General features: G+C 34.5%; 1 protein-coding gene across 9 annotated transcripts in view; it reads left to right on the top strand.

Annotated features, from left to right (window-relative positions):
* Positions 1-21,085, top strand: part of KIAA1109 (KIAA1109 ortholog) — a 214,429-nt gene that overhangs the window by 7,752 nt on the left and 185,592 nt on the right. For all 9 annotated transcript variants that reach the window (XM_044224067.1, XM_044224069.1, XM_044224068.1 and 6 more), the window contains 5 exons: positions 1,256-1,324; positions 9,519-9,648; positions 13,304-13,420; positions 14,368-14,446; positions 15,565-15,629. In XM_044224067.1, the coding sequence (XP_044080002.1) occupies positions 9,552-9,648; positions 13,304-13,420; positions 14,368-14,446; positions 15,565-15,629 (358 nt within the window). In that variant the 5' untranslated portion in view covers positions 1,256-1,324; positions 9,519-9,551. The remainder of the gene's footprint in view (positions 1-1,255; positions 1,325-9,518; positions 9,649-13,303; positions 13,421-14,367; positions 14,447-15,564; positions 15,630-21,085) is intronic.

Raw genomic sequence — 21,085 nt, 5'->3', positions numbered from 1 at the left:
CAGATGCAGGGCTCAATCCCAGGACCTTGGGATCATGACTTGAGCTGAAGGTAGATGCGTAACTACTGAGCCACCCAGGTGTCCCTATGTACTTTTTATTTCATTCATTTCTGAAACAAGTATTCAGGGACTGCTGTATACAGGAAGTTGGTTGGATATGGCACTTAAATGAGTAGGGCAAACTCATCCTTAACAACAGCTGCCTAGTTGGGGGGCAGACTTCTAAAATGATAATTACAATATGATATGATAATTGCTAAGATACAGGTAATCATTCAAACAGCCTTTCTTTCCCATTTTCTATATTGCCAGATATCCTACTGAAGATATTGTGACTCTTCCAAATCTTAAACTTAATACTGAGAAATCCTTAGCTATATTGTAGAATTTTTTTTTTTTTTTAAGATTTTATTAGAGAGGGTGAGAGAGAGAGCACAAGCTGGGGTGAGGGGTGGGCAGGGGCAGTGGGAGGGAGAAGCACACTCTTTGCTGAGCAGGGAGCCCAATGCCAGGCTCAATTCCAGGACCCTGGGATCATGACCTGAGCTAAAGGGAGATGCTTAACTGACTAAACCACCAAGGTGCCCTCAAAGATTTTTTTATTTATTTGAGAGAGAGAGAGAGATCATGAGCAGGGGGAAGGGTAGAGGGAGAAGCAGACTCCCCACTTGAGCAGGGAGTCTGATGGGGGCCTGGATCCCAGGACGCTGTGATGGTGACCTGAGCCAGGGGCAGACGCTTAACCGAGCCACCTAGGTATCTGCTGTATTGTAGAATTTTTTAAGCTCAATATTTATTGAATGAACAGCAGAAAAATAGCTCTACAGTATCATGCAACTGTCTTAAGTATATTGCTCCAAAAAATCAAAATCCAATATATACTTTCCTTTGACAGTTCCAGGGAAAGCTCTGGTTCTTCTTAACTAGGTCTTCTCACATCATAGGTAATACTATACAGACTTATTCCTGCTTCAACCTGATATAGGTTTAAAACCTTCTTTTTGAAATCCTGTGTCAAGTTATGGGGTGATACCTCTTTTAGAGGAGTCATGCTGCCCTGGAAGAAGGCAAACCAGTGCAGTGAGGTTTTCTTGAGAAGCTGTGGGCAAGTGCACAGATCTTCCAGTTTCCCCCATTCCCCTTTTCTGAGGTAATCAAATAATTATGGCTGAGGTAGAGTGGAGTTGGGGGACATGGGGTAAGCTGTGGGGATGAAGGTTCTCTTATCCATATTTCCTTTTGCCTACCACCCTAGGGCCATTCTTCTGACAGCTGTTATAAGCACAAATTAAAGACGGAGAAAAATAGAAGAGGAACAGGAACTGTAAGTAATGGGATTAGAGCCAAAAAACTGGGAGTAATATGTAAATTAAAAAAGAAAACAGAAAAAATGGAATGAAATAGAAGAGGTTTTAGATAAATATGGATTTGACTTTTTCAAGAATATATAGAAGCCATCAGATTCGCTCATCTTTCTGTCACCAAATCTCTCTATATCTGGGTCTTTCTTTTCCTCTTTCTTCTTGTTCAGATAAAGGAAATGTTTCTCTTTCTGCCAAACCCAATTCCAAAACCCAGCGTATATGTGCCCTGAATTAAAGCAAAATTTAAAAAAATACTAAATATTTAATACTGTGTCCTTTAAATTGTATGATTTCATGATCTCTTTAAAGTACAGAATCTTTTTTCATGTAAAAGAAAACTGTCCTTAGATTTAATAGGATTGGTAACAACAACAACAACAAAAAATAGTGCTTTAGTTTGGGTATCCTCAGAAACAAAACCTGGGTAAGGATTCAAGTAAAGTTAGTTTACTTGGAAGTGATCATAGGAAACACTGGTAGGGGAAGGGGAAGTAAGAAAGGAAAGGGACTGAAGTCAATAAAGGGCATTATCCTAGCAGTTAGTGTTATGGGTGTCTGGAACTCACTACTATTGGTAAACTCTCAGAGACCAAATGAAATACTCCTCTGAGTTATCCCAAACTAAGAGCAAGGAAGCTGTAGGTGTTCATCCAAAACTTTTCTAGCCATCATTGACATTAACTCTGGCATTTCTGGCTTGTCCTGATTATAAGCTGAGATGTTTCTGTAGTCCAAAAGCAATCCTCAGTAAGATGTTACAGGTGTTTATAAAATGAGCATTCTTGTATAGAGGTAAATGCCAGCAGTATATGGGTGTGAGGCTAACACATTGGTTGCCATTAACAAATATTTATACAGTGTATTATGTACTATGGGCTGGTGATATTCTAAATGCTTTACATTTATGAATTCATCAATTCTCACTATTCAGCTCTATGATGTAGGTACTGTTAGTATTCTTGTTTTACAGATGGGTAAATACAGCATGCAGAGGTTAGGCAACTTGCCTGTGGTGACACAACTATAGTGTTAGGACTATTAGTTCTAACTTACATAGTCTATTACAGAATCTATGCTCTTAATCCATATAATGGCCTGTTTTTGAAACAATACAATCTGAAGCAAAAAGCTTGTACTGCAACTCATGACCCTGAAGTCAAAACCTGAGCTGAGACCAAGAGTTGGATGCTTAATTGACTGAGTCACCCAGGCACATTACCCCTCTCCCCCACCTTATTTTTTTAAGGATTTATTTATTTATTTGAGAGAGAGAGCACATAAGCTCATGAACAATGGAGGTTGGGGGAGTAGAGGGAGAGGGACAAGCAGACTGTGCTGAGCAGAGCCCATGGGGCACAGTCCCAGGACTCTGAGATCATGACCTGAGCCAGAATGAAGAGTAAGACACTTAACTCATTGAGCCACCCAGGTGCCCCTTTTTTAGGCTCCTTGATTCTGTTTTTCTTTGATAACTGTCTCCTCCTTCTCCCTTACCCAATCTCTTTCCATTTAGTGTTCTTTACCTCTTTCCCTGATGGCAGGTTACCAGCTGCCCCTTTCTAGAATAGTATAGCTATTCTTCCTTCTATTTTTATACTCGAGGCTATCAAATCAAATAATTCTATCAAAGGTATTAACTGATTTTTCTGATGTTGTGATGAAGTTTGAGTTTGACATTGGTCAGTATTTGCATTTTAATTTTTTAAAAAGATAAGCATTTAAGAACTGAAGAAAGATATGATGGTAGAATGACGGATGACTAAGGTTTTTTTGGGTTGGGAGACATCTATTTCTTGGCCATATTTGTGAGGACAGGCCGTGAGATACATGCTTGGGTAAGAAAAGCCTCTTTCTAACCTGTCATTTTCTGTCTTCCAGCCACCACTTTCCCTTTTTCTTTTTAAATTATGGAAGTATTATATGCCAATTCTAAAACATTTAAACACTAAGTATCAAGAGTAAAAGTTAAAGTCCTGCTTCACTGATTCTTTTCCTTCCCCCCAAATCTTTCTCACTGTTCTCTCTAGAGGTAACCACCCCTGGCTTTGCTAGTGTTTTTGCAGATTAGAAAAGTGTACATGCATGCACAAACACTTCATGTATGTGCACATATATATGTATATGTGTGTATATAGGATGTATACATATAACATATGTAATAGTCTTTTCTTTTGAACATAAGTGAAATACTATACATTTTGTTTTTCAGTTTGCTTTTTCCCTGCTAACATTACATATATTCTGGACATTTCTCTTTATTGGCCCATATAGAGCCACCTCATTCTTTTAGAAAGGTTGCATATTATTTCCCAGTAAAATATACCATAATTTATTTAACTTTTTTCCTATTAATTGACATTTTTTCCAAATTCCCCAGTATAGTATATAATGCTGCAGTGATTGTCCTTGAAAAATTCTTATTGTGGCTGAGGATTTCTGAGAAAGTCCTAGAAATGATATGTCCAAGTTAAAGATACTACTACACATTTTTGTAGTATCTGATAAATTATTCTTCCCAAAGATAGTTTATGTCTATCAACTGCATATGAGTGTCCATTTTCCCACATTTTTGCCAACATAGTTATTTGCCATCTTTCTCGTTTTCACTTAATATGACTACTGGGTGATAAATGGTGATTGCTCCTATTTCTAGTGATATTATCCACCTTTGTAAATTGACTATATATTTTGCTTATTTTTTCATATTATTAAATATATTAAGATATATTATTAAAAATTACTATATTTTATTTCTTGAGGAATTAAAAATAGAGCTTCCCTATGACCCTGCCATTGCACTCCTGGGTATTTACCCCAAAGACACAGATGTCGTGAAAAGAAGGGCCATCTGTACCCCAATGTTTATAGCAGCAATGGCCACAGTCGCCAAACTGTGGAAAGAACCAAGATGCCCTTCAGCGGATGAATGGATAAGGAAGATGTGGTCCATATACACTATGGAGTATTATGCCTCCATCAGAAAGGATGAATACCCAACTTTTGTAGCAACATGGACGGGACTGGAAGAGATTATGCTGAGTGAAATAAGTCAAGCAGAGAGAGTCAATTATCATATGGTTTCACTTATTTGTGGAGCATAACAAATACCATGGAGGACAAGGGGCGTTAGAGAGGAGTAGGGAATTTGGGTAAATTGGAAGGGGAGGTGAACCATGAGAGACTATGGACTCTGAAAAACAATCTGAGGGGTTTGAAGTGGCAGGGGGGTGGGAGGTTGGGGTACCAGGTGGTGGGTATTATAGAGGGCATGGCTTGCATGGAGCACTGGGTGTGGTGAAAAAATAATGAATAATGTTTTTCTGAAAATAAATAAATTGAAAAAAATTACTATATTTCAATATAATTATATTATATATTTATATTTATTTATATGTAAATATATGTTTATATGTTACATTTACTATATTATTAAAATATATTAAAATATTTCTATTTTTTGGTACTGATTTGTAGGATGGCCTCTATTTTTGAAGGTCCAAATTAATGTTTGGAATTCTATCTCTAAAAGTGTTAATGCAAGTATTAGATGCTTGATAACTTTATTTTTTTTATGCCTGTGAGACAGAAATAAAACAGTGTGAATCTAGTATTTGAAAAGATTTTACAGGTAATTCATTTTGAAAAGTAATCTTGGAAAGGTATTTTCTAAACTGGTATAGTTGTGGTGGTATTAAATTAGGAACTTGGATAAAACTCTGGTTTGTGCATATTTGCTTGAACCATTTCACATTTTCATGCTTTTCTATGTATGTCACTAAAATAATAATTGTCACAATTGCTATTCTAATGTGGACAGCAGTTTTGAAGTAAATATGATGGAAAAATGAAAAATATTCAGGAAAAATGAAAAGAATGTAGATGAATCATGAAAATATTGAGAGAACTTGCATTGAAACATGTAGATCAGTGTACTAGATACAAATACCATTTACTTATGTACTAGATAAAATGTACTAGTTATTTTCTTATGTACTAGATAAAAATACCATTTAAAATGATGTTATACTTAAAAATAGTGGCTGTGTTCAAGGTACTGTCACTGGTATTGTTGATACAAAGATGAATAAAATAATCTTTATTGGTCATAATCTATCAGAAGAGAGAGACAAGATGGATTAGGTTCAGGTTATGCATCTTTGGTAATATCATAGAAGTGAGGCTATGTTCTTCTGTTAAGATGGTAGCTACATTGGGACGCCTGGGTGGCTCAGTTGGTTGGACGACTGCCTTCGGCTCGGGTCATGGTCTCGGAGTCCCGGGATCGAGTCCTGCATCGGGCTCCCGGCTCCGCGGGGAGTCTGCTTCTCTCTCTGCCCTTCTCCTCACTCATGGTCTCTCTCCCTGTTTCTCTCTCAAATAAATAAATAAAATCTTTAAAAAAAAAAAAAAAAAGAAAGAAGATGGTAGCTACATTTGCGGTAAGTGAGCATAGCATAATGCCTGGACAAGTTGAGCCACTGTGTTGTACACCTGAAGTGAAAGTAGCATTGTATGTCAACTATAATCAAATAAATTAAGAAAAGGAGTGTACAGTTCTGATTTATCTTAATATTGATGGTGTTTACTTTCTTTGATCCTTAATTAAATTTCACAAAGTTCCTGTTTCCCCCTTTGTCATTAATAATTATTTTGAGGGGAGTTATTTTGAAGTGATATGAGAATCCTGTTGCTTATCAAAATTTAATTGATTATATTGGTAGGGACGCATAGATTCTTTTTATTAAATGGGTTGTAATTTAGTACTAGTATTTATTTTGATACTTAAATTGCCCCAGATTTTGCCACGGGGAGCCTCTTCAAGCTCGTTTCTTTGTCCTTTTGACATGTTCCCATCATTCAGGTATTTCTTTACCTTCTGGAAAACACAAGCTCATCTTGACTTTCTTGCCCTATTTGTGGAATCAGCCATTTCTTCAAGGAGCCCTGTTTCCTCTTGATAGAAAATGTTTTTAGGAGCAAAGTTCTCTGTTCATTTTAATTTTGGTGCTGCTCCCAGACCCTTTAATGAACACATGTATATACATACATACTCATGTTTGTAGCCACATTTATTTCTATATCCACCTATATTGAAAACTATAACTCCAGTTCGTATCAAACACCATTGGATTAATTCTGATGTTCTTCATTTATATATCCTCCAACAATGAGAAAACTGGCTTTTATTATTCTTAACATATTTACTTAATTTATCCCCTCCTCCATAGCCTGCAAGGGCTGTTTCCTAGGTGTGTGCCATCCTTATCTTGCTCCCACATCAACATTACTCCAGATTGCCCTTCTGCATGGAAGCACTATTTATTTCTTCGGGGTCTGATGCTTTTCTCTTGGGTTCTAATGCCCTGCATCTGGCAACCTGCCTGCTCAGGCTCCAACACCTTAAGCTGGTCTCTTTCTTCAGCTTCCTCTCCCAACCATTGATACTCTCTTCCTTCCACTCAGACTCTAGCACCCTGTGCCTGACCTCTTCCCTACAAGTATGGTCTCCTCATCCTGCTATGGTTTTGATGTCCTCAAAAACTGCCACTGTTTCACTAGCCTCTTCATCACACAATTAGATACTTAATATTATTGGGCTCTGACAACACCCTATGCCACTGAGACTCCTGTCCATCTTTTCCCCAAATGCAGATGCCTACCTTACTGTGCTTTACCTTGCGGATTTTAGACTGAACCATTGAGGGAAAGAAAACAACCAATTTGTTAATCCATCAGTTGCTCCATGAAGAATATGCAGTAGAGACCTCTCCATTAAGGAATTCGTGATGTACCATGTGAACAGTGTGGTTAAGCATGCAGCCTCAGTTCAGTCTGGATTCTCTGTATCCATGTGGCTTTGACTTACTTCCTTTTCATCAGAATGTCTGCTTCTTACCCAGGACTTTTATTAAGTCTTAGCCTTTACTTCAGTACTTAATCAATGTGTTGTTTTAACTATTGAGCCTTTATCTGTTGATTTCTCTTAAAGCTTTTGCATTAACTAATAACTGGAAAAGCTTTGATTAAATCTGTGTGATACTGCCATTTTTTGTCTTTGCAACCTGAACACCCTCTTTCTCATTCTCCTTGGCTGTGGTTGTTATAGTAGTTAGTGGTAGAGATTTTGAATGAGATCTTTAGATCCTCTTGGTAGATAGATCATTCTCCCTTGGATTTGATTCAAAACAGATCAGCTTTTTATATTGAAACCTGAATGCCAGGATACATCCCTCATGAAACATCCCCAGGAGTTAGTAGGTGATCTTTTCATCAGCAGTGGTGTGGTGATGTATTATAAAATCCTAACAGTAAATATGAAATAGGTACAGATGGATGTTACTTTGTGGCATATAAGCTATTAATTTTAGTTTTGAATATGAGCCTTTCCAGTGTTTTCTTCCTCTTAAAATATGTATTTTTTTTTAATTTAAAACAAAAAAGGAAGAAGGAAAGAGAAGTTCATGTTGTAAAGTTAGCCCCCAAATTTTAAATTGCCAGTTGGTAGATTTTTCAAAGCTTTGAACAGTGTGAGAATACCTTTTTCTAGTTTTGAGATATAAATGACAAATATTATATTAAGGTGTATGACCTGATTGATATGAATATATATTGCAAAATGATTACCATAGTAACCACCATTACCTCACATACTTAATAACTTTTTTTATCTTGTGACAAGAACTTTTAAGATCTATTCTCTTAGCAGCTTTCAAATATATAATACAGTATTGTTAACTATAGTCACCATAGTGTACATTGTATCTCCAGAAGTTATAGCTGAAGTTTGTACTTTTTTACCACCTTCACTCATTTTCCCTACCTCCCCACCTGGGGTCACTACTAAGCTGTTACACACTGTGAGAACATTTTTTTACTCATTTTCTAAAGTGTAGGAAAAAAAAGTTTATTGAAAAATGAAAACATTTGAAAATTGTTTTCTAGTTCTTTTACCCTCAGGTTTCCCTATCACTAATAAACCTTTTGTTGTTGAGCTGCTTCTTTTTTTTTTTTAAAGAGGTGTTTAACTTGCCTCTGAATTGCTAACATTTCAACAATTTAGAAATATGAAACATTATAATCTGGCAATGTTGTCTAATCCAGTTTTTAAACTTGTTTTGTGATCTCTGAAGATAGGACTCTGGTGAGTAAATAGGGAACATTTTTAGGAAGCTGACAAGTCAGCTGTACTGAATTTCAACTAGAAAGTTGTCCTTACTTATTCTTCCTGTTTTAAAATCTGTTTTTCTTGTTTTCTATAAACTCACCTATGCTATTTGGCCTTAAATAATCATTAATCATGTCACCCTCTTTGTGATTAAGGCTAGTTTTTGTCATTATTGTTATTTTTTTGGTATTGTTTTTACCTTTTTCCTGATTAATCACGATAATTTTGTTATAGTTAATTCTGTATTAACATGAGGGATAATTTTTTAACAGAGGGATACTTTTCTTGTTTCTTTGATCATAAAATAAGAACTTTTATTCCTTTTTACTCATTTTCAGTTCATCTAACTCTCAGTACATCTAAATATTCATACTTGTCCTGCTGAAGTGCATACACATACTCACACACACACACATTCTTCACATGTCTGGTCACAGTTTGACATGTAATTTTTGTAATTCATCCTGAGTGTCTTATAGGAGTAGATCTGCTTACTTACCAAACTCTACTCAGAGTGAATCCAAAGTAGGAAGGTTGTTTCCCCATGAAACAATGGGAAATACAGAGCTGATGGAAGTTAAGAGGTATTAATATATAAATACATTTAGTGTCAGCTTTTGAGACAAGTGTAGATGAATTTGTCTAATGTAGATCATTAATGCTTCTTATTGTTGAGATAAATATATTTGATTAGATTTAGTCATTATGTACCTCATATTTGGAGTATGGTAACTGAACCCAAGTCTCTGCTTATTCTTAGAGTGGTGAAATCAGGACACTAAAAATGTGATAACGTTGTCTTACATTTTATATAGAAATGTGGATGTGCTTTGTTGCTGTTTGTTATATATTTTTCATTCTTACTGAAGGAACTGGAATGGGGTTTGATGAATTTTCACTTTTATTAAATTCATCTTTTTTCCCCTTTACATATTTTCCATTTCAGTTTAATAAATCTCTGATTCTAAAGCTAACTTTTGAACTCTTAGGCCTTTAGATGCTGCTCTGGAAAAACTTCAGTAATGGATCAAAGGAAGAATGAGAGTATTGTCCCTAGTATTACTCAATTAGAAGATTTTCTTACAGAACACAACTCCAATGTTGTTTGGCTCCTTGTTGGTAAGTAGAATATATTTTCTTATACTTTATTGTTTATCATGTATGGATTATCAACTGCCAAATTTTAAGCTATAATTAGCTGAAGTTGAAATGCTTACAATACCATTGGTTTATTTTTAAATATTTAAAAATTTAAAATAAGGTTTTAATCTATATTTCTGTGAATATTTGCTCTGGCAAATGCTCTGGAGGGCTGTTTTTCTTAGGCTACCTCGTCTGACTTAGGGGAGGTGGGAGGAGAAGAAAGACATTGCATTTAGCTTATCTTTCCTGTCTCAAGCGCACTCCTTCACTGCCCCCCATCTCAACACACACACACACACACACACACACACACACACACATTTGTTTTATTTTAAAAGTAATAAATCCCCATTTATATGATAAATATATTTTATAGCAAAATAGAATATATATGCCTAATTAATATCATCTTTTTACTTGCTCCTTATAAGCTTGACTTTGGGCTCTGCCAGTAAAAATTTCTTTTTGTCTAATATTCCAGCAGTTTTCTAGGCTCATAGAAATAATACAAAACAGTGTATAAATCAGTGGCAAAAAAGCAGGGGAAGATATGAGTGAATAAATGAATGTGAACAAATAATGGGGGAAATACAAAATACTAATCAAGAAAGGGAGGGGGGCACCTGGGTGGCTCAGTGATTAAGCATCTGTGTTTGGCTCAGGTCATGATCCTAGAGTCCTGAGATCAAGCTTTACATCCGGCTCCCCACTCAGTAGGAAGCCTGCTTCTCCCTGTCCCATTCCCCCTGCTTATATTCCTTCTTTGCTGTGTCCTTATCTGTCAAATAAATAAGTAAAAAAAAAAAAAACCAAAACAAAACCTTAGAAATAAATAAATAAGAAGGGATAGAACATTGTAGGCTGTTATTGTCCAGGAAGTATTTGGTTTGAATTTCAGCATAATAATTAGAAAGGTAGAGGCGGAATTAGGGTAAGATGGGGTAAGAGGGGAAAGAGAGGGTAATGGTATTTATTGAACATCTTCTGTGTGCCACATATCATTGGCATTTTGCATATGCTGTCTCACTTAATGCTCAGAGAAAACTTATAAAGGCAGCAGACTTAACTTGTGGAATTGAATTAAATAACTTATACAGGTAGCATAGCTGTTTTTTTGAGTTCATGCTTATGCTTCTTTCATGACACCACAGGATATGTGGTAAGGAAATGGGTAGAGATGAAGTGTGTATAGAAGGAATTATTATTGTTGATGATTTGTACATAGGATTGGGTTAACATTTAAACTTTGAGTTCTGTTTTCTCTATTTGACAGAAGTGAGCTATTATAAATTATCACTAATAAAAGCCAAAAAAAAGTCGGATGAAATGCAAAACATTAATATGAAATAGAATTGCATAAAAACAATGTTGAAAATTCTCTTTTGGTTTAATTAAGGGTGGAATTCTTCCTCTTACCTATCAGTCTCTTCTCTTATCACCTAAAATGTATGTCTTTTTTCTGTTGTATACAACTCCTTTCCATAAGGACAAAGCAATAGCAACAACCAGAAAAACACTGAGAGAGTGTTTACTCTTGCTGTTCCAGTAAGTGGCCTTATGACATTGAAGGGGGTTGGAAAACATGATGCAGTGTAAAAGCCACAATTCTCAGGTTGTGTAATACTAGAAGCATACTTTCTAGGCAAATACCTCTTGCCTTTCTGGTTGGCCCACCATAACCTGCTTTTGACACCGTGATTTACAATAAAAATTAACACAAAATGCTTGTAAATTTAAAACGTAATGACATATTAAAATCACTATGTTGTATACGTGAAGCTAATGTAACATTGTGTGTCAACTATCCTTCAGTAAAAAAAAAAAAAACCGTAACAATTTTTACAAAGAAAAGAATAATGACATATCATTAAAATAACTTTTCCATAGAATTGTTCTAAAAATAACCTTTGTGGGCAAATCATAGCAGTTGCTACATCAGAGTTATTACTATTAGTCTAAGCTACCCTGAGAAAATGTATTTTGACTCAATGACTGCTTTATTTTATCCACATTAAATAACTTTTTGAAAAAGTTCAGAACTTAATGTGATATTGCTAAGTGATTGTACATGCTAAATTGCTTTGCATTACTTTGTCTTAATGTAGAAAACAGTTATACTTTTAAAATAAGTAAAGGGAAAGTTATTATCAAAAAATGCTTTCTTATGTTTTATTTTTTGTATATTCATGCACTAAGTTCTTTTGGGAATAGTCCAAATTCTATAGGTGATGATACACTTCTCATGAAAAATGAGTCAATTTGAAACATCATTTACTGTAGCATATTCACTGGCATTCTTTAAAAGTAGGTTATTGTCTTATGAATTATAATAAAATAGCATAAAATGGCCTGTTTAATATAAATATGCCTTTAAGTAGGGTAAAATTCTCACTTCTTTCCATTTTTTTAAAAAAGCAGAAATTACTGATTTAGAAAAAAAGCACTGCCTTTTCTCTGATTTAAGAAATCATTGATTTTCTTCCTTTTTATTTTGTTTTATTTTATTGCTTTGAAAGATTTTATTTATTTATTTAACAGACAGAGACCGCAAGTAGGGCAGAGAGGCAGGCAGAGAGAGAGAGAGGAGGGAAGCAGGCCCCCTGCCGAGCAGAGAGCCCCGACAGGGGCTCAGTTCCAGGACCCTGAGATCATGACCCGAGCCGAAGGTAGAGGCTTTAACCCCCTGAGCCACCCAGGCGCCCCAATTTTCTTTCTTTTTAAATGACTATAACTTTTAGGAGGTAACATGGGAATGAGCTTTTAGTCTGATAAAGGTGGGTATTTTTTAGAATACTCAGAAATACAGGCTTTCTCTTTCCAGAACATCTTCATATATGCTTATTTATTTATTTATAATATTTTATTTATTTATTTGACAGAGACACAGTGAGAGAGGGAACACAAGCAGGGGGTAGTGGGAGAGGGAAAAACAGGAAAAACAGGCTTCCCCCAACCAGGGAGCCTGCTTCGGGGCTGAATGTGGGGCTGGATGTGGGACTGGATGAGCTGCTCAATCCCAGAATCCTGGGATCATGATCTGAGCCAAAGGCAGATGTTTAATGACTGAGCCACCCAGGTCCCCTATCTATGTTTAATAATAAAGAGTACAAAACAATGAAAAGGGAAACAAAACAGGAAGTATTTCTTTTTTTTTAAGAGAGAGAATGCTTGTATGTGAAAATCAGGGTAGGGGGCTTGGAAGGAGGGGCAGAGCTGCAGGGGGAGAGAGAATCTTAAGCAGGCTGCAGTGCCTAGCATGGATCCTGAAGTGGGGCTTCATCTCACAAGCCCTGAGATCACAACATGAGCCTAAATCAAGAGGCAGACGCTTAACCGACTGAGCCACCAAGTCGTCCCTGGCAGTTTTTCTTTAATTGATCTTATTGGAATATATGCTTTTCAGGCTAATGAGTAGAGAAAAATGAGGAAACTTGGATAACGTAGAATCAACATTTGGTATTAAAAATCCAAGTATTAAATTGTAAGAGGACATATTATCATGTAGAAGTAAACCCTGTCATTTCTGATTGTAATAAATGAACTTTTACTAACAAATTTTTACTGAGATATTAAAATGATTGTAAAGGAAACTTATAGTGAGATTCTTTTGCATTTTTTTCTCTCCCAACAGCTACCATTTTATCCTGTGGATGGATTATTTATCTCACATATTACAATTCTCGAAATGTTGGTCTTATTTTAACATTGGTTCTTAATAGATTATACAAACATGGCTATATCCATATTGGTAAGTTTGAGTAACAGTGAATGTTTTTCTTCTGCATAATCTTGAGATATATATTATAAATTTATATTTTATAAGTGATAGTAGCTTTATAAATTTACCTTTGTGTCATGAACATTAACCTACCTGGAATTTCTCTCACACAGCACTCTATGACTTTATCACTTGGTTAGGTTCTTTACCTCATTCTTATTTATTAAAGTATTTCTATATTAACTTCTGGATTTGTTTTCATATAAAAGATGCTTGTTAAAACAATTGAAAAATATAGGCACATGTAAAATATGGAAATAGAAATTTCTCAGTATTCTACTAACCAAAGAAAGTTTCCAGTGTTCAATGAGGTTTTTTGCCTTTTTTTTTTTTTTTTGGTTTTGTTTTTAGTAACCTATACTTAAAAAATCTATAAGTTGGAATCATTTTGTGCATTTCATTTTGTGCCCTGAGTTGTTCATTTAAGCTTCCAGCTACTCATACTGAGGAAGTTTGCAGATATGAGGGTCTATTTGGAACAAATATGCTTCAAAAAGCTTTCAACCAGTGGGAAAAGGGGTGAGAGGTCACTGTCAGAAGTCATCTTCCACTAATTTGAGGCAATGCCTGTTTCCTGGAGTCAAAGAAATTAATGCAAAAAGTGGTGAATTAGTCACTGCTTTGGGGTTTATTTAAAGTTGTGCATAATTAAGGGAATTATTCATTGAAGCAGCTATTCACTGTCTTCATATGGTTATTTAGTAACTCAATTCATAGTGATGGTACTTGTACTTTTTGTTATACTTGTTATACTTGACGAAAAAGCAATAGAAAAGTCTGTAAGGGTATCAGGAGGGAGTTAAGAGAGAACATTTAATTATTGAATAAATTGAATGCTAAGATTATTTTAAGCTTTAGTGCTCACCCTGGATCAAAACAATTCCATTAATCACTTTTTTTTTTTACCCCCACAACAGGCTCCTTCTCTTTCTCTGTTCTTTCTGGAAAAGTCATGGTTCGTGAAATTTATTACATTACAGAAGACATGTCTATTAGGTAAAAAAACCAAAAAACCAAAAAACCCCTAAAAACAAAGACTCTTCTTAAACTTGAAATATTGTAAAATGTTTTTCTCATGATATTTTATTTAATATGATTTGCTTTTTCAATTAAAAACATAAATCAAAAATAATTTTTTTTTTGTAAATCATATCTGGTGAATTGATGTTTAAAAATATTTTTATCAGTAGATTAATTTAGTTAAGGTTTAGACTGGCACAAAGTTTATCAATTACCAATTTAAAGAAATGAATGATTTCATTTCATTCCTAGATGAACACTTGAGCCATTAAATAATCTGACCATTTTTCTTGTAGAATTCATGGTAGTCATTTGTTACATAAAACAAAGATCAGGGATGCTGATAACTCATCCATTAGCTCCTTTTAGGTAATGTTTTAAGAATTGTTTAGTATCTCTTAGCTCCTCTAATTTTTGTGTAAGAAGGAAACACAAATCTGAATATAGGAAATGACAGTAAGTTTGATATGTTCTTTCTTCTGTAGCCTTGAAAGAAAAGCTTACTCTATTTTTGTGATTATCTTAACATTTGTTATTTAGAACTTTAAAGTTTCAAATGAGTTGAGAGGTGCTAGAGTTTGGCAATACTCATACCTCACTTGAAACAGTGGAGGTACTTTCTTTGTGAGTCTAAAATTATTTTTGAAAAGAAAAGTGAAAAGTAAAGGTTGAGAGGCTATAAGTTCATCTTTTTTGAGGCAAGAGGTTATATATGATTACAGAGATGAAGGGTTATCATTAAAAGTTTTTGTTAGCATCCTAATGTCCCCCTTTTAAGATTTGGCTTTTTGTTTATATAGTTTTTACACCATTTAAAAAGTATCATTTATAAAAGAAAAATTTTTCTGTTAGCACTTTATTTTCCTATTACGTGTGATCTGGTATTAAATTTTACCTAAATAATCTAATTTAGAGCTGTGTAAATTCTCTTTCCTTTTTTAACTGGAGATTATGAAGCATTTATGTATACCAGTGATCTGTTGAAAATTTTCTGTATTTGCATATTCATTATCAGTTACCTGCTTTTTATAATAATTAATTAAATGAGTAAATTGTTAACTGAAGTTTTCATTTTTGTAATTTATCTTGCATAGAATTCAAGATGGATTTATAATTTTTCGGTGGTGGAAAATGTATAATCCAAAGCAGAAACAACATGGTGAGTCTTCATGTTTTTATGTATTTGAAGTCTTTAATTATATGATCACTGTTTTCCTTTATGGACATTAAAATATTTCACATTTTATAATAGATAAAAATATTTTTAAAAACTTCAACATTTATAAACTCTGATATTCTCATCAGTTGGCTGAAAATTCTTCAGCAGCTTTCCTCTTGCCTGCTTAAATTTATTTACTTAAGCGTATTATTTATTCAGGGTTATCCTCAGTATGACCCTTACCCCCATCATCTTACCTCCTATTACAGCTATGGACCGTAACCCATTCTGTGGCTAAAATGAATTTCTGGAAGTCTTTAATCATCAATTAAGACACTTTTCTTACTTTTCAGCTTCTATGCCTTTATTCATAGTCCAGCCTGACACTGCTACTAATTCTCACTTACCTGCCATGTTAAGGATGAATAGAAAAGAGGAAACGAAGGTTCCTTAATTCTAACAGTTCTGTTTTTATCATCAGAATTTTATCACTTTAGGATTTTCTCCCAAAGTCTTCATTTCACAGCTCTATATGTGTGCTCCTGGGCCCCTAACCCTCCTACTCGACATTAATCGTACCAGTGACTTAGAGGAATGTAGATCTTGACTTTATTGCCTGGAATAGTGGTTCTCAAACTTTTCGGTCTCAGGAACTGTACATTCTTCCAAATTACTGATGACCCCAAAGAGCTTTTATTTATGTAATTTATACTGAGATGTATTGCACTCAAAATTAAGCCTGGGTGCACCTGGGCAGCTCGGTCTGACTCTTGATTTCAGCTGAGGTCATGGTCTCAGGGTTGTGAGACTGAGCCTATGTTGGATTTTGTGCTAGGTGTGGAGCTTGCTTGGGATTCTCTCTCTCCCTTGCTCTTTGCCCCTCCCCCTGCTCACATTTACACATCCACACTCTCTCTTTAAAATAAATGAATAAAGTCTTTTTAAAAATTAAGCCTGATAACTACAGAAATATTTTTGATTTCATTAAAAATATCTATAATAAACCCATATGTATTAAACACCATACTTTATGAAAAATAACTTTTCAAAAGCAAAAAGAAAACCAAATAGTAAGAAGAGTGGCATTGTTTTATATTTTGCAAATCTTTTTACCATCTGACTTAATAGAAGATAATTGGATTCTCACTTCTGCTTTAATGTTCATCTGTTGAAGTGCCATATATCATATAGCCTTTAAAAAAAAAAAACTCCACGGTCCACTCATGGGAGAATGATGGAGAAAAAGTTGAACATCTTCATATAATAATACTATTAAAATAGTTTTGACCTTTGGTCTCTAGAACGGATGTTGGGATCCTTGCAAAGATCCCCAGACCATACTTTGGTAACTACCGCTCTAGAAGGTTTTAGCTGGGTCCTTGGAGAGTAGTGTCAGAAGATGATGAGACCCTTCCACCTTTTCTTAGCTACTAGGACTGTCTGTATTTCTGGCACCCCACATTAGAATTCTGAAATGGTGGTTAGTGTCTGTAAAGCCTTGGAACTTTCCAATTAATTTTTTTTTTTTTTTGACGGGTTCAGTCAGGAATCTTGCTGTCATTTATAACTTGCTTCTATGGGAAAATAAATTTAAAGTTCCAGAAAAGTTTTTAAACTTACCACAAGACTGAGGTAGCCTAAATTACTTTTGAATTCACTGTTCATTATTATTTAGTTTTTTTTAACTGTCATTTCTTTGCTCCCACATAGCTTTTCCCCCTTTAACATAATACATCATGTACTTTTCCTTGAAAAGACTGGCATAATTTGATGACAGTTTGGCATCTATAGAATTAATGAAATCAGAAGGACTAGAAAGAATGGGCAGATTTCATGTCTAGAAAAAGTTTTCTAAAAATTGGATTAGAGTTGATTAGAGTTGTTTATTAGATAATTTGAGTAGAAGTTAATTGATTTCATATAAAAGTATTCTGTTCTTAGTTTGGAATAGACTTTTCTTGGTCTGTCTTCAGTGGTTCAGAATGTGTCTTAATAATTCTCTAGTCTATGGTTTTAGAAAATCTGTTGTTCACACTTCCTTTTTACCTCTTTTTTAAAGCAATTGCTATAAGGATTTTTCACAGGAAAAAAAATATTCTTTAGATAGTCAATATGTAGTGCACTGGAAATCTTTAAAGTTTTGACTTTTATCAAATAAAATATATTCAAAAATTTGAGTCGCTTTCCTACAGTATTATCCATGTTAACTTGTGTGGAAACAATATTCCTGATTATTTTTGATATTTTATTTGACTATAAACCTTAAAGTTGGAATTTAAGTAAAGATATTCTACTTGTACTTCAGAAATGGTTAGCACTCATTCCTAAGAGCCAAGTTCTTTTGAGTTCAGGCCCAGCTTTGACACATTCACTTAACTTTGAGCAGGTCCAGTATTTCTACCTCTGATTTGGTTTGTAAAGTCTATCTAGTTTGTCCCTTAGAGATTTACTTTAGGACCGTATGTTTTTGTTGCATGTCATGCTTCTGTTAATCTTGCAATGATGTGCTCTTTTGATTTAATCTGTTTAGTCTTTTTCCCTCACGTGTAGTTATCATAAGCTTTCTTGTTAATGAGTTGCAGCAGAGCTGAAACAAAAGTTCTCCTTGTTTATATTTTTAAAAATGCCTTTTTGTATATTTGTATATTTATATTAGAAATTCTATTCTAAATTTTTTTCAGTGTTTTAAGATGTTCTTGTGAACCAGTAAAACTATAGGGATATGAGTTGAGGAGGCCCATTTGACCTAACTTCCCCCACTCCATGCTCTTTACCCCAGGATTCCAAGGACTTACACAATTAGGAAACAACTGAATTTCTCAAAATTTCATATCAGTTTGGAAACAAGTAATGTTCTCAAAAATCCTCGATTTGCAGGTGGAAAAACAGAAATTCCTATTATTAATAAATGTTAAAGCCAGAGTGAAAACCTAGGTCTGCTAACTTCCAATGCTCCTTGTATTATAAAACAGGCTTGTCAAATATGGCCAAGTAGGTTCTTGGAAATTCTTACATATAAACACTGATGGCAGCTTATAGGAGGAATGAATATGATCATTTATAGAATCCAGAGGCAACTGCAAGTTTTAAGCCTAAGCCTAATGGGATTGCTCACTTTGGAATTTTCTTAGACATGTGGAATACCATCTTAAATTGTTTGTAGATTTTTTTTGAAGAAAATAATTACTTCATTTTATCATGAAATATTTTATCTCCTTAAATTGGATTGCTTTTCAGAAAAATACATAAATGAGGTCAAGAGTAACTGATCCAAGGGTGCTTGGATGGCTCAGACGAGTCTGAGCCCCACATTGGGCTCCCTGCCCAGCGAGAAGTCTGCTTCTCCCTCTGCCTGTCTCTCATGTATAAATCTTAAAAACAAAAAGAGTAACTGACCCAAATCCGTCATGAAAAAGGTAGCTTTTAATAAAAATCTTTAGCTTATTTAACAGATACCTTATACTCACTTTACTGATCACTGATGACGGTAGGATTTCATCAGGCAGAGGTGGAGTGTAATATTAACATATTTCTATGTCTCAGCTTTTTTGTAATTGCCCATGATGTGAAATAGAAATATAATTTTGGGGTATTTTATGACTTAATATGTAAGAATATCTAAATTATTTTGTCTTGCTTTTTGTGTACCAGTGCTTGCAATAGAAAAGATTATACACCTCATTTTACAATGATGTTAAAAGTTGGTAGACTTTATTAGTTATCACGTTTGCAATTCTAATTCTAATTATTTGCACATAGTTTTCTATGTATTTTAACATTTAAATCTATGTGTTCATCAAGAAGAGCACAGCTTTGGCAAGGGTCAAAGAAATTTGTCTTCCATGTGCTTTTAAAGGAAATTCTCTGTTACAGAGGATGACATTCTTAAAATGCTCACAGTTACAACTTTACAAAGTAAAGACACGATGCCAAATAGCAATGCAGGAATAAGTGGTTTGGCCTAAGTACATCATTAGTCTAGCATGATTCAGAGATGGAATTTAGAATATAGGACATGGAAGAAAGAATAGGCTACAAACTAAGCTTTTGGTAAAAAGTTGGACAGTATTATGGAATATATATTAAAATAGTGATTTACCTTTACTAATGAGACCTTACAGTCTAGATATTATTTCTTATTGATTAAGGTCACATCCTGATTCTGTACTTTCACAGTAAACTAAGCAAGAAGTGGAGATGGTTGACATTTCTTGTGAGAAAATTTGGAAGCCTAATTGGAGCATGTGCCTGAATAGATAATGGCCACTAGCCATCCAAAGAGATAGGTTAAGATCTGTCTGGGTAAGGCTAAGATTTTCATGAGAAAGCTTTAGAACTATTTTATTAGGAGAAAAGAGGAGTGTTCAAGTGCTCAAATTCTGTGCCATTGAACTTGGCTGGGATAATTTAATCCAAGAATAGATTTAGAGTTGTCAGTTGTTCAGTTTAATCCTTAAAAAAAAAAAAAAAAGGAAAACATCTAATATGTTTAACATAAAATTTGTTGTAAAATATTCCTTAAGTCTAGAATTAGTGATCTGCTGTAGATGATTGTTGGCCAAAGACCAATTAATGAGGATATCTAACAAAAACCCTTATTTTGGTTAGGATAGTTGATTTTAAGCCATTCTTTTGGAAAATAAATAGCAGGACCAGTTACCTTTTAATATGTAATGATTCAGTGTTTAAATGAATACCAATCTAAATAACTCGGCATGCATCTTTCTTATCTAGAGAAGTTCTTACATTGCTAAGAAGTGAAAAGATGATGGTATAGTATATCCCTTTCTGTTATTTTGTCATTTAGAAGTTTTAGCCTAATGTAATCTAGTAATTTAAATGTGTAGCATCTAAATCTTATTTGTTAAATACAGGAAATAAAAATCCCTTAATAATTTAAAAGGTCAGTAGACTATTTTGTCTTTGTACTAAGTATTGATTCCAAGTATTTTAAGGCCTTGGCAGCACTTTGCACTTCAGCTTTTTTTTTTTTACTACAAATAGCATGTGTCCCAATTACATAATTAAATAAGTGCCTTTTTCCTAATTTCCCTTTGGAAAACAAGACTCAATTAGCTGTTTGCTCAGGAGACTTAAACAGCTCTACACATTCATTTACCTTCTTTTCCTCCATAAATTAACTACTTATTAAGTGAAGAGCCTTTTATATTTATAATTTATATCTATCTAATTGTGTATTTATTAATAAATATTTTTGGGGAATCCATTATGTAAACATTAGACGACATGGATATGAGAAAAAGATTTCTGCCTCAAGGACAGAGCAGTGTCAATGTAGAGATGAGATTTAAAAGAGTCAACTGGGGTATCTGGGTGGCTCAGTGGGTTAAGTGTCCAACCTCTTGATTTTAGCTCAGGTCTCCATCTCAGTGTCGTGAGTTCAAGTCCTATGTTGGGCTCCCTGCTGGGCCTGGAGACCACTTCAAAAAAAAAAA

Source organism: Neovison vison, chromosome 11 (genome assembly GCF_020171115.1).
Source record: "Neovison vison isolate M4711 chromosome 11, ASM_NN_V1, whole genome shotgun sequence".
Classification (NCBI taxonomy): Eukaryota; Metazoa; Chordata; class Mammalia; order Carnivora; family Mustelidae; genus Neogale; species Neogale vison.
The sequence above is the reverse complement of the archived record's forward strand: the minus strand, read 5'-3'. Positions and strand labels throughout refer to the sequence as shown.